The sequence below is a fragment of the Synchiropus splendidus genome, chromosome 18 (assembly GCF_027744825.2).
Source record: "Synchiropus splendidus isolate RoL2022-P1 chromosome 18, RoL_Sspl_1.0, whole genome shotgun sequence".
Lineage (NCBI taxonomy): Eukaryota > Metazoa > Chordata > Actinopteri > Syngnathiformes > Callionymidae > Synchiropus > Synchiropus splendidus.
Window position 1 is genome coordinate 7,137,918 of NC_071351.1, and position 12,267 is coordinate 7,150,184.

The following is a 12,267-nucleotide window of genomic DNA, read 5'->3' on the forward strand; positions in this document are numbered from 1 at the left end:
GCTTCTCAGCTCACCTCTGTCCTCACCGTGAAAATCAATGCTTTGCTCCTGACCTTTTACCTTTCCTGGAGAAGCATTTAGGAATACTAGTCCAGCACTGGTCCCTTTTCAGCAAAACAGGAATGAGAGTGATGTTTATGGCCAGCGACAAGAGCCAAATGGGAAGGTGTCCCATCCTGCCTAACCTAACCCTGCATACATATCTTCAAGTCGGTTTGAAGTGGCAGTCGGTCTGCATACTTGGTCAGGTGCTTCAGGAAGGTCAGAATGATTCTACCTTTCTAACTTTCAGTGCCCTCCTGGTTTGGTGCCCTGCAGGTACAGTAAACGTCCAAACTTTTCATAAGTCATGTCCCCTAAAAACGTCACTCTAGCCGAAGCTTTCACTGAGTTTTAGTAGTGATCATGCTGCCACAATTGAAGCCCTGCACATGTGCACACTGGAGAGTGATAATTGAGCTCACATGGTTTGTAGCTGAGGGTTTCCCACGAAGGCCCTCTCTGGGATGGCTTTGATATTGTTGTTATGGAAACCCCTGCAAGCATAAAACCATAGTATTAGTCACACATGCTGTGGATGTACACTGTTGTGTGTGGGCGTCAGGGATTTTCCTGGAAAAATAACGGGGTGCTCGGCGAGCAGAAGTCGTGCACCTGCCTCTGCACAGCTGACATTTTTGGATACATGATACGCAAGCAGTCGCGCATACGCTACATTTGTGACACATTTTCATGCTGAGAAACATCTGCTGAAGCCGAGGAAAACTGTGTGTGTGTAGCCAGCACCTGCTTGTGGCGAGAGAGATCGTATCCGAGTGTCACATTAAAATCACTTATCAGGATTGCCCGGGATAACACAGCTATGATCGTCATGCTGAGCAGGTGGGTCTCCGTGTGCGTGTGTGCGTGTGTGGACGTACAGTTCTTGAAGCTTGCTCAGCGTCCTGATGGCCACAGGAAACTCCTGCAAGTCGTTGTAGTTTAAATCTCTGAAACACAGTATGCGCATGAATTTTGAATCAGCTGTGAACTTCATACAGAGTCATTTGCATGTGGCGTTTTGGGACAATAGAGGCCCCTGCAGGCCCCTGATGCTTCCTGGAATATCTTTTCATAGAAGGGAGGCATGGACCGGCACAAGAGAAAGTCAACAGAGGTTGTTTTCCATCAGTCTTTGATGGAGTTTTCACAAGCTTCCTCTCTGTAATGATTTTATGACGCACTCTTGGAGTTCGTGTCCCCCTGATGGCTTCTCATATTTCCCAGGCCACGGCGAGAGACTAACCCTCATTCCAGTGCGATCCCTACGTCAATGACACCTGCCCCCCCTCACCCGATTATACTTCAGCAAAACTATTCTGGTCCATGCAAATCCACCTCTTTTTCTTATTTACCTCCGCTCTGTAATCCTTAAAGTGCCGCCCGTCAACACCCTGTATTCAGTTCGTGTAAACAGCTGTACACCTGTCATGTGATGTCTCTACAGTCCTTTTATTCTGACAGCCGAGTGTTTCAAAACTTTTGTTATCATGCACGTTTTGGGGTGTTCGAGAGCACGCATGCGGAAGGATCCAGAGGGAGCCTGCTTTGCTAGAATCAGCTCATCGGAACCACCAGAATGCGTGTTGGGTTGTTTGTGGGATCTGGTGAATCCCTGGCATCAACCTTCTCCTCCAAATGGATTTGAGCTTTCATATTCTCTGGTCGACACGTGGGTGAATTCCCTCCATGCCCACGCATATATGCCCTCACACGCACACATAAAAAGGAACGCATGACATTTTACACTTCAACAGGTTGTTAAACAGCATACCAGAGTTTTCATCGGACCACCGTCGCTGCAGAACCTCACTCCTTCCAGCGGAGTGGGTCTCGACTGACCTGCTCCACAATTACTTTCACAAAACGCAGAAGAATCCGTTGAGTCAACCTCATCAAGGTTTCACCGTCACATTCCTGACCGTTGCGCGTCAGTTGTGGTTTGAAGGAAACTTCGAGCACCTGCTGAAGTTACCGGCACATTAATCATTGTGACTTTTTGATTCCCTTCTTTGGCACGCACTTTTAATGACACGGGATTTATGAAAACATGTCTTTTTAGGTGGTCTGAGCACCGAAATGAAACGGCTGCAGGGCTCAGTTTCTGGAGTCTTCCAGTTTCTTAGCATAGACTCACTGGTTGGAGGACTTTCCGGTCCTCTAACTCAGTGAAGCGCTGAGTGTCTGTGACTTCAGCTCTTGTTAATTCAGTAAAGTAACCTTCAGAGGTGCTAATGTTACCTGAGAGGCGGCATTTGTCATGGCAGTGTTTGCCGTCGTACTTAAGATTATGAAGGACTGAGTGGACGGCAATGCGAAGTTCTCATCTAGCTCTCCCTAAACCCTCCCAAAACCCACACCTCTTAAACTTGAGCCTCTGTATGGATTTCACAGAGGTGCCACATATAGCATCCGGTGGGCAATTCAACCGCAACCTAGCCATCGTGAAAGTCTCCCATGACTTCCATCACCCAGCACCTACAGAGTTGCTGCACAGGTCCTGCACAGATCCCTGGTTCACGTCGTGATCACAACACAAACTCCAGAAAACGTGCAAATGAAGCTGTGGAGGAATGAGGTTCTCATTTGGAGGCTGACTTTGAAGGTGATTAAAGTGATCCGTCAGCATTGCTCGTGAGTGCAGCTGTTTTAGGAGTGTTTGGTTTGGCGCGGTCGTGCGATACTCACAGCGTCTCCAGGCTCTGCAGACCTTCAAAACATTTCTCGCCCATATTCTTGATCAGGTTGTTGTGAAGATGCCTGCAAGGGCAAAACAGCATCATCATCATCCTCATGAGCTTCGGTCCATCTGGCCTCCTACCACCTCCACGCGCTTGGAAAACTGTCAGAGGACAAGCAACCATGTGGCACTGGTATGCGAGGTCTGTGCCGCATCTGCTTTCTATTCGCAGAGTCTCAGAGCACCCATCCTATCGCTTAATCAGTTATTGCTTCTTAATTTGCTTTGTTTCACTGAAGACCCAGAGATCAAACCCCCCCTACTCCATGCAGGAAATCATCCCCCCTCATACCAATGGGTCGCCACATTACGACCAGCTGTTCAACATAGTGTAGGTCGTCCTTTTCCATCCAAACCGCTAACTCTATTCTGAACAAAGGAAAGGGCTTCGGCATCACAACGTGACCCGGCCTGACTTAAATTTTATATTTCTCGATCCAGGCTGATCCGCTTAATGAGCAAACTCATAAAACCAGAGTGCCATCCCTCGGCTCGCTGATCCCGTCTGACAAATGAACAAATGGCTTGTTGGGAAAGAACACAATATTCTTTCACTCTCGCTCTTGCTTTTGTAAGACGCTCCAAATTAGCGTTGCATCCAGACAACCTACTTTTATTTACAGCCCTGTATTACCGCTGGATTTTACGAGCTCTGAAGCTAGAGTCTTTGGAATGGTGTTTTAATTTAAAAGTACTTGTGGTGAAGAAGGAAAAAAAAAGGCTGTGGTGTGGTGAGATCACGTCAGGGCCAAGCAAGGTTGTGTGAGGGTGACTATCGAAGTTGAGGCTTTCACTCACAAGACGACGAGGGCAGAGAGGTTGGTGAATGCGTGGTCCGGGATGCTTTTAATCCTGTTGAGCGCCAGTGTCATGGCCTGGAGGGAAGGCAGCGAGTCCAGAGCTGAAACCGGGATCTCTGTTAGCCAGTTGTCATCCAACCAGAGGTGCCTCAGCGACCGCACTCCTCTGAAGGCCGACGCTGGAACCTCAGACAATAGGTTTGCATCCAGACGCCTGCGGGATGAGGGAACAGAGCGAGGGAGATTAGCGACAGGTTCAACGTAGCGTGTGTTGTCTATTGTTCGCGTGTTGGTTTTGGTGCATTAGCGGCTGTCAGGATGGTTACTGTGAGATTACGCTGCTTCTTTATCGCTCTTTCATCTTCGCTGCACTTTTTACAAGCGGCTGATTATGATTTATTCCCGTGCTAAATAAGCCATGTCTGGCCCAGCCAGCACAGGCATGTATGAAATCTAAGATAAGAAAAACACAGACTTAAATGTGTTTGAAAGGCTGCAGCCTGTCAAGTCTGCCCCGCCTTATTTATTCTCTGTAATGAAGCCGCTCTTCTGAATCAGGAGAAGGGCTCATGAATGCCCTGCGGATTAAGATCTTCAGATTGAACCAAGGGGCTTGGGTTTCACATATTTGTCCTGATAATGTTTGGACTGAACCGATATGGATGTGTTGCAAATGAATACGGTGTGTGCAAACTGGCTTTCCTTGAATCGACTTTTGATTTCCGATTTTTCGGAAGCATTAAATTCAAATCAGAAGTTGCTGTTTTCATAACTCAGCGGTTCCAAGTTGGTGTCGCTGGATTTCGCTTTTGTGTCCACTACAGCGAGTGTGTCCCTCATCTCACATCAGCACACATACACAGTTTCCAGAGTGATGAATGGTCCCCTCAGGGCAGAGTTGACAAGCTGAGACCACTTCCTCTTGCCATTCTTCTTTTTTTTGGCCCTTCACACTCATTCATTCATCTCCTCTTCCATCCCCTGCCCCTTCTCACTCTTTTTTTTTTTTTTTAAATCAATGCACTTTCTCTGTCATATTGACTCATTCCCAAAGTCCAATGAGACAAAGACCTCACACAACTTCTCATAGAAGTTGCAGAAGAGGCAAAAGTCACCCAAACCAGTAAAATATCTGAAGTAGTCACATTAGAAGCTTCATTTTGGACGTGGCAGAAATATTTCTTTTGCCTCTTTTCTGAATCCGCGGGTCACATTGAGGACAATGTTGGCATTTGCGGTGTTGTGTTATGGAAAATGACCACCATTCATCAGTTCTGGGCAGAGTTTCGGGCAGTACAGGACAGCAGCAGTGAAAAGTGAAAGTTGACCTCTTTAAACATCTAATAGGTAGCGGCCATATTTCCCAGCTGGAGCAAGTAACTCTGGCTTTTGCGAGTGACGCGAGGATAAAGATGGACAGAGGCTTGGGACATTTGAGAGGACACTGACTTGATAGCTCATTCAATTTGGTTAGTCACTCAAACCCTGGACACTTTTTTTTTGTTTCTTTTTAGCTCTCACTAATATAGCAGAACTATAAATCTTGTGTGGTGTGAAAGGTCGAGCTCTCCCTTGGTTGTCATTCAAACATCCTCTTATATCAATCTTCCTCGGCGGGTCTTTGATTCTTTCACCACTGCTCCTTCCCAGACCCTTCGCCCCTCCAAGGCTTTGCCAAACAAACAGCTTCATCAAAGTGAAATCTGAACTTGAACTCTGAACTGTGGGCTTTTCTCCCCAGGGAGATTTTCCATCAGGAGACGCAACTGTATACACCGGCAGTTGCAAACCCCGCAGCATGTGCATGAATGCACCAGTGTGTGTCTATGTGCGAACCGCCTGAAGAACTTTTCATCTTGTCTGCTTCCTGAAAGCTTTTTTTCCTTCAGCGAGAAACATCCATCCTGTGCGCTCGAAGCGTGGACATTGTTTGTCCCTGACCCAAATCAGGGGATGAAAGCAGCGGAAGACCCTCAAACTTTCTGGCCTGTCCTCCAGGGCAAAGAAATAATTGCTCCTCTGGGTGGACCTGCCAGGGCTCCACAAGGTCCAGGCACAAGCAGGAATGTCTCACAGAAGCCAATAAAGCAGCAACTATTTCCTGCCTATTACATCAAAGTCTGAAGGATGATCGCGGAATGGAAGGGAGACGGTTTGCCCCCTGAGCTGTTCAGCAAATGGCAGAATGGGCTTTGGAAGTGAATGTTCCACTGGCATGTGCTGATAAAACCAAGAAAAGTCAGTTGAGGTGGCTCGGACTTTCTCTTCTCCTCTGTCACATATGCAGACTTGCCCTTCAAAAAGGCGTGTCGCCGATGTTTCAATTCCGTGCTCTATATCCTACCCTGCTCAGGGCGAAGGGGACACTGACTTCTGCGCACTTGTGTTTGCTCTTACCTGCAGTGTTTTATGTCAGCAAGAGGCGCCGACAAGCTTCACTCTCCAAAGCCTTTCCAGTAATCTTTCTCTGCTCGGCTTATCATTACCGTAATGACACGGTGCATCCCCGAGTCTGTATGTGAGTGTGTGTGCGCGTGCAAACTTTTGTGACTTGCAGCCATCCCTATAAGAAGCATTTAAGCTCCGACCACACACACATACATTTACACTCTCGAGCGGAAGACCAGAGGAAGTGGAGAGCAGTAGTACCTCTCCGTTTGTGTGGCAGAGGGCAAAGCCGTAACACATTGTGGAAAAAGAGGTTTCTGTGAGGTTGATGAAGGAAATGGAAACTTACAAAGGAATATTAATGTGGAAAGCAGCGAGGTTGAGTGTGTGTGTGGTTCACTTTAGGGCGAGATGGACATACGCGCACATGCGCTGACCCCGCCGAAGAGACAATTAACCCGGTGAGAAGCTCTCATTAGCCAGAGGACAGCAGTGTGGGTGGTGGGTGCAGGACGGAGAGGAAGAAGAGAGGGGGAATTGATGGAAAATGGAGTTGTTTCACAGCTCATTGGAGATGCTCTCCCTGGCCGGCAGTGTCTGCTGTTTCCCCTCATGGTTTCCAGATGCTACCCCCAATTGCAATGATACTATTTGACTGTGACTCTGGCAGCAGAACTCTGACAGCCGCCCTGCATTTGCCGGTGTTGGACGACATGCTGCAATAAGTCAGTGGTACTTTATACCTGCTTGTGGTTTGGGCGACGAGGCGTGTGTGTGGGTGGTCAGTGGATGTTTCAGTCATTACTCAAGTGTGTGTGTGTGTGTGGGGACTCACAAGGACAGCAGGTTGGGCAGGTCCCACGGTGCATCATCAGGAAGTCTTTCCAGCTGGTTATTCTGCAGCATCCTGACGGAAACGGAGATGGACAAAAACAGAATGAATGAGGTGTGTGTGATGGCACGTGGCGGATAATTCCACAGTGAAAGAATTCAGGAAAGGGAAGGGCCGCTCCAGGAGAAGCGGAGATTGAAAGTTAGCGGAAAGGAGAAGGGGAAGCTCTTTGGGTGGCCCGTTGATGTCATTCTCAGGAGAATGGAATCAAAACTGATGAGGAAGTTTGAAGTTCACTTTATGCTCCGTCTTCATTCATCTACTTTAAACTCTCCCTTAAAAAAAAAAACTAAACAAACTTACATAATGGTAACATGTTATGTTTTGTGAAGAAAAGTCATTTGATTACATTCTGAACTTCCACATTGCTCAAGCGTGCAACCCTGGATGAGCATCACTTTCCAGCAACAATCTGACTCCACTGTATTTGTAAGAAAGGCTAAACACAATCTGTCAACGATTCTGTTGATCCTCGAAGCCATAAAAATGCACTGTGGTGTCAATGCCAACAGCTCCGATGAACCCTGACGCTGGCTGAGAGATTTTAGGTTCTGAGCTCTACGCATAGACCAGTGGTTCTTAACCTTGTTGGAGGCACCGAACCCCACCAGTTTCATATGCTCATTCACCGAACCCTTCTTTAGTAAAAAATAAAATATGATACACTAACTGCAGACTAGACTGAGGAGTGGACCTCTGCGGCGGAGGCTCCACCGCGGCGGACTGACTCACCGAACCCCTAGGGTTTGATCGACCCCAGGTTAAGAACCAGTGGCATAGACTCTTGGTTTCTGTAGTCGGTGAGACCTTCGGGATATTCTGGGTGCCCGCCCTGCTAGAATGATTGACAAGTTTAGGTACACTATTTCCTTTTCTTTCTTTGAAGGCTTGTGGTTGCAATCGATATGATTCATTGGGGAGTCTGTGCTTGGCTTCTACCTTGTACCCAGGTTGGGCATGTGTGTATGATATGCGGTTGTCACCCTTCGTGACGTCACCCTGTCCTTGAATTCAAGCGAATCTAACAAGGATGTCACCCCCTCCAATCTCAACACTGGATTCCTCACCTGCTTCCAACCACTACAATTCAGCCAAACCATGCTGTATATTGCAACACACCAATCCCATGTTCATCCCTAGTTCTCACAATCCATTTCTACAAGTTACTTTACTTGCTTACTTTACGTGACGTGTGCCCAGTATGCCCCTCGATTCACTCAATTTACAATCCCAAATTCACTTTTATATTCCGAGACAGCTCCCCGCACACTGTCTCATTCAGTGTCCCAGAGGATGGGAGAGTTTGCCAAGGCTTGTGAAAGCCTCCCTTAATACATCCACTTGCAGCAGCGCGGCCTCGCTTTCATGAGTCGCCGCTCTCACAAGTCGGAAGGTAGTATGGTTTTAACGGCTGCTTTGCACTTTTGTGTGATTTAATACTCTGACAGTTTGTGGCCATGCATCATAAAGCTACGAAAGCACGGGGAGAAATGAGGTGTTAAGAGACTGACTTTCTTAAAGTGAATTTTTGTGTCACTTGCAGTAATCTCGGTGGGTGGTGTGACTGGGAGGTCCGTACACCTGCGAGCAAGTCTGCGTGGGTGCTTACTACCGTGGCAGCGCTGTTTCGGAGATGAAGGATTCTCAACCCCCCCTCCAGCCTATAAACTTTAACTACAGTTAATGATGCATAGCGTGTATGTTTAATACGACGGGGGGGCTGAACTTTATCCCCCCAAAAAGGCTGTAATGGAATAACCCAAGTGGGACCTGGGCGAAAGCAGGGAGTGAAGCTGAGGTTACTCACAGAACTTTGAGGTTGTCGAGACCCTGGAGAGCGCTGCCGGAGATGTACCTCAACTGATTCCCTGAGATCCGCCTAAAAGGGAAACACAGATCAAAGAGGCAGAGGACAATGAGAGACTGTGAGATGAAATGCAATCATCAACAGCAAGTCTTTTACAACTCTCAATGGAGTCGTTTGAATTGTGCTTGAGTCCAGGTTTTTGGATTTAACAGAGATGACTTCACTCCGTCAGCCGTCCACTCTCTGTGGAGCTGTTACTGGTGGTCTGAAGTCCTTGCAGCTAGATTAGCTAACGCAGAGAACACGACTGTGCGCTTGAACCAAATGAAAGTTTCGCCGTCTCAAGTTATGATACTGATCATATGTACATGGAAAGCCGGGCTAGCTCTTTCCGGTCCTGGACTGAGACCCTCCCGTCACGTACCTCAGTCTGTGAAAAGACTTTAACGGTTTATTTCTTTAACTCTGCGATTTCTTCTGCTTACATCGCCAATCTCAAAGTAAATAATTGACTCCGACTCGAGTCTTATGATAATGATTTTAGTTTAGAGCCCTCCAGCCTCACCTGGACAGAGGGATCAATTGTGTTGTTCCAGCCTCAAAGTGGGTCAGCAATACGTCTACCTGCTTGTTTGACTTTCACTTGTATATACTGAGATTTAAGACGTATTTATGTGAACGGTGTGAAAACTTGTTTCCATGTCCTTGAGGTAAAATTGGACCCCATCTATGGAGCCTTGAGGATGGAGCGGGAAAGAAGCCACACACATTCACAAGCAATCCAATCAGCTTGTTTATCAAACGCAGCACCTAATGGTCATTTGTGAGTGTGTATAAGATGTCCAAATAAATAACGTTCAGTCCAGCTGAGAACTTCTCGAGGTCAAGAGCTGGAAGCACAGTTTAAACACAGATTTGGCCTTCACGGCTCAAGACCACCCACTTTTGTTGAACACTCTGAAGGCGTTGCGAGTTGCACACTGGCATCCTCCTCCTGCAGCTCTCACTGTTGCTCTTCAGGTGACATTTGCCTGATGCTTCAACCTTGCGCTCGAAACACTGCCTCTCACTTTGTTATTCCTCTTGCACCAAGATATTGAAAGATTGATTATAGAAAGCACGACTGCCAAATGACTATCATCCAGAGCAGGGCAGAATTCCCAGCAAACTCCCTCCGAGGTCTGATACTCATGTCAACATGCTTCAGTCTTATTACTGTGCAGTAGCAAACCACACAGCCAGACCAGACGTGGCCAATTCTCACACTCACTCCAGCTTAAAAACTCATATTTATCAACTAACAGCCTTACTAGAACTTAATGAACTGACGTCCAGCCAAGTCGCTGTGGCTTTAGTTATTTATGCTTTTCAACCAGCGCTCTGTCAGGCTTGGACCTTGAAGATGTTTTCTCCCTCGAGAATGAAGAGGGTCTTCGGGTGGGTTGGTAATGGACTGCTCCAAATATTGTTCCCTGCTCAGCCGGGAAGATGCCCTCTTGGCTTTGTGTGAAAGGAATCCTTGCACGAACACAAGGATTTTGAGTCCACTGTTCTGGGCGCACTCTTAGAGATAGGGTGAGGAGTTCGGTCATCTGGGAGGAGCTCGGGGTGGAGCCGCTGCTCCTCCACATGCAGAGGAACCAGCTGAGGTGGCTCGGGCATCTGATCTGGATGCCCCCTGGACGCCTCCCTGGGGAGGTGTTCCGGGCATGTCCTACCGGGAGGAGACCCTGGGGAAGACCCAGGACTCGCTGGAGAGATGATGTCTCGGTCTGGCCTGGGAACGCCTCGGGATCCCCCGGGAAGAGCTGGAGGAGGTTTGTGCGGATCAGGAAGTTTGGGCTTCCTTGCTCCAAATGCTGCCTCCATGATAAGCGGCAGAAGAAGGTGAAGGTGATTCCACTGTTGGCTCGGTCTTATTTCACTATCTAGCTCAAGTTATTTTACCAAGCAGCCAACAGTGAAAGCAAGGAGTCGTGCACGCTTGGTGTTGAGCCCACTATTTTCAGTTATTGTCATTTGACAGCAAGAAACTATAGCACCATGTCGCATCTAGTTTTTCCCGATCCCTCCAATTTAAGTGCAGTCAAAAGTGATACAGTGTCCACTGTATCACGTTCCTCGATCAACAGTCCTTCCGAGTGTGTTCATGACCCCTTGTTGATTGTTTAGTTGAAGTAGCCAGTGAGTCTTTTGAATTGCTCTTGGGAAAGGTGGGGATTAGCTTGGCAGCGACCCTCTTCAGCGCAGCTTCACCTGAGGGCAAAGCTTTCTCTCCACCTGACAATTGGGCCCAGAATGCTGTCTGAGTGGAGTGGAAGACAGAGTCAGATAGTCAACGCTGCGGAATTGTGTGTTCTTTAAATCGACTGACACACGTTCACGAAGTGCCGCTGTCTGATTCTAGATGTAGTGAAGAATTATATAGGTATCAGCAAATAAACGTCAACCCCTGTGGGAATGAGTTGAGCTAGTCATTTACCAAACAAACATCGTAGTTAGGGCCGTGTCATGAGTCGATGTCACACTGCCAACCAGCTTTTCCCCATCAACTGCACCATTGAGTCCAAAACAGCACCACAGGGAAAAGTGTTCTTTTGCTAAATGTTTAATTATATCAGAAACAAAACTGGATATTAAAAAAACATTCCAGGTTGCTTGATCACTGTAGACAGAACCGGCGGTCACAGTTGACTAACAGTTTCCATGATATCAGTGTTTGTATGTCACGGGCTTGTATGCGTGTAAATAATTCAACGAATGAGTGACTGTTCCGTGTCTTCCACAACAACCCTGTTCTGATGAAAGCTGTTTGTCAGAAACGATTCGACTTGATTTGGGAGGATGGATGAAGCTTTTCTTGGCCCGAGATGATGATTCCGCTATTACAGTGATTCATACACGTAATAATGAAGGTTGCGGTCGCAGGAGAGAATCACCATGGAGGGGCCTGCTGGTAAGAAAACAAGACCACCCTGCTGATGTTGCTGAAGTTTAACTTAAACACAGCAATTTGTGATTATCATTTGTGCCATTAGAGCCCACTCACCCAAAACAATACACACAGAAGAGACAGTCAAGATCCTAACTGTTATTCCTGGACTCTATGACCGCGCAATATTGTTTTCATCGCGCAGCGGAAGGGTCTGCGAGCAATAGGTGGTTCAGTCATTTCTCAAAATGAAATTACAAAATGCAGACACCACTTGCTTTTTTCGAACCAAAACATTCACTTTCCTGGAGTCTAGTTTCAGCAACATGTCGAGAAAACACCCATGTTCACTTTCATTGTATTCGTCTTTTGCATCTAGGGAATCGATGATGACCCTTGAAATAAAGGTCCTCCAGTATTTATAGAGCCCACAAGACTTCATGCGGTCCTCTTAAAAGCTCTCTCTCTGGCACTGTGGATCTTTTTCAGAAGCCGCCATGGAGGGAGATTTCTTGAGTGTAAAGCACTTGGTTGTTACAAGTAGCTAAATCTGGTTGATCATGGTCCAAGGGGTGGTGTGGCCCTCCTTGAGATTTGGACCACTAGTACCCTTGTGCAAAATATCGACTCCAGCCCAGTCTTCTTGTGGACCGTCACCAGTCACAAAAA

At 47.2% G+C, this 12,267-nt stretch overlaps 2 protein-coding genes across 5 annotated transcripts in view; one reads left to right on the forward strand and one right to left on the reverse strand.

Annotated features, from left to right (window-relative positions):
- LOC128749560 (transcription factor PU.1) overlaps positions 1 to 12,267 on the forward strand; it is a 52,792-nt gene that overhangs the window by 9,756 nt on the left and 30,769 nt on the right. The gene's annotated exons all lie outside the window — the stretch shown is intronic.
- Positions 1 to 12,267, reverse strand: part of LOC128749557 (leucine-rich repeat-containing G-protein coupled receptor 6) — a 39,178-nt gene that overhangs the window by 7,898 nt on the left and 19,013 nt on the right. The window contains exons 3-8 of the mRNA XM_053849278.1: positions 8,667 to 8,738; positions 6,803 to 6,874; positions 3,578 to 3,793; positions 2,728 to 2,799; positions 921 to 989; positions 465 to 536 (exon numbers count right to left, since the gene is read on the reverse strand). Of these exons, the coding sequence (XP_053705253.1) occupies positions 465 to 536; positions 921 to 989; positions 2,728 to 2,799; positions 3,578 to 3,793; positions 6,803 to 6,874; positions 8,667 to 8,738 (573 nt within the window). The remainder of the gene's footprint in view (positions 1 to 464; positions 537 to 920; positions 990 to 2,727; positions 2,800 to 3,577; positions 3,794 to 6,802; positions 6,875 to 8,666; positions 8,739 to 12,267) is intronic.